Source organism: Tupaia chinensis, unplaced genomic scaffold (genome assembly GCF_000334495.1).
Source record: "Tupaia chinensis unplaced genomic scaffold, TupChi_1.0 Scaffold000463_1, whole genome shotgun sequence".
Taxonomy (NCBI): domain Eukaryota; kingdom Metazoa; phylum Chordata; class Mammalia; order Scandentia; family Tupaiidae; genus Tupaia; species Tupaia belangeri.
Genome location: NW_006159972.1, coordinates 2244614 through 2245665, shown reverse-complemented (window position 1 = coordinate 2245665; position 1052 = coordinate 2244614). Strand labels below are relative to the sequence as shown.

The 1052-nt window shown below is 60.6% G+C and overlaps 1 protein-coding gene across 1 annotated transcript in view; it reads left to right on the top strand.

Annotated features, from left to right (window-relative positions):
• The window catches only part of ATP6V0D1 (ATPase H+ transporting V0 subunit d1), a gene marked incomplete at its 3' end in the record, with an annotated part of 46571 nt that extends 45519 nt beyond the window's left edge, over window positions 1–1052 (top strand). Inside the window, 4 exon segments of the mRNA XM_006155617.2 lie at window positions 321–398; window positions 510–686; window positions 786–863; window positions 970–1052. Of these exon segments, the coding sequence (XP_006155679.2) occupies window positions 321–398; window positions 510–686; window positions 786–863; window positions 970–1052 (416 nt within the window).

Sequence of the window (1052 nt, the reverse complement as noted above, 5' to 3'; positions counted from 1 at the left end):
GAGCGGCGAGGGGAAGATGAGGCCCCTTCTGAGCCTGGCCCTCTGTACAATGAGGGTTTGGAAGACTCAGTGCCCTGAAGCAGACAGTTGGCCAGAAACTGCTGTCAGTCCTGGGTGGGAGGCAGCAGGCTACTACTGCTTGGCCGAGGAACAGTTGGGATTTGTGATGTTGCAGGGGCTTGGCCAAGGCGTGGGTGTGTGCTTTATATCCACCTGGAAAGGGGCTTGGGGGTGGGGAGGAGAGAGATGGGAGTCGGAGGCCTGGCCAAACCCCCCGCAGTCCGCCCGCCTGCGCTGAGCAAGCTCCCTGCTCCACACAGGCCTACCTAGAGTCCTTCTACAAGTTCTGCACCCTGCTAGGCGGGACCACGGCCGACGCCATGTGCCCCATCCTGGAGGTGAGTGCCTGCCCACCCTCCTGCTCGCTGGCCCCGGCGAAGTCCTGCCGACTAACTGGTTTCTGCCTCCTTCTTCCTCCCTCTCTCCTTGCCTGTGCACCGGCCCCACAGTTTGAAGCTGACCGCCGCGCCTTCATCATCACCATCAACTCTTTCGGCACAGAGCTGTCCAAGGAGGACCGTGCCAAGCTCTTTCCGCACTGCGGGCGGCTCTACCCCGAGGGCTTGGCTCAGCTGGCTCGGGCTGATGACTATGAGCAGGTGAAGAATGTGGCCGATTACTACCCGGTGAGTGCCCTGGCCGGCAGGGTGGTGGGTGGGCATATTGCCCCACGCCCCTCACCCAGCACTCACTCCTGCTCATGCTTCCCACCACTCCCTGGGCAGGAGTACAAGCTGCTCTTTGAGGGTGCAGGCAGCAACCCCGGAGACAAGACCCTGGAGGACCGATTCTTCGAGCACGAAGTGAGTGCAGGGTTCTTGCCGGGCCTTTGTCATGGGGAGGAGTTGGTGGCTCAGGCCTGACTCAGTGACCATGGTCACTGTATACCACGCCTGCCTCTGTCCACAGGTGAAGCTGAACAAGTTGGCCTTCCTGAACCAGTTCCACTTTGGTGTCTTCTATGCCTTTGTGAAGCTTAAGGAGCAGGAATG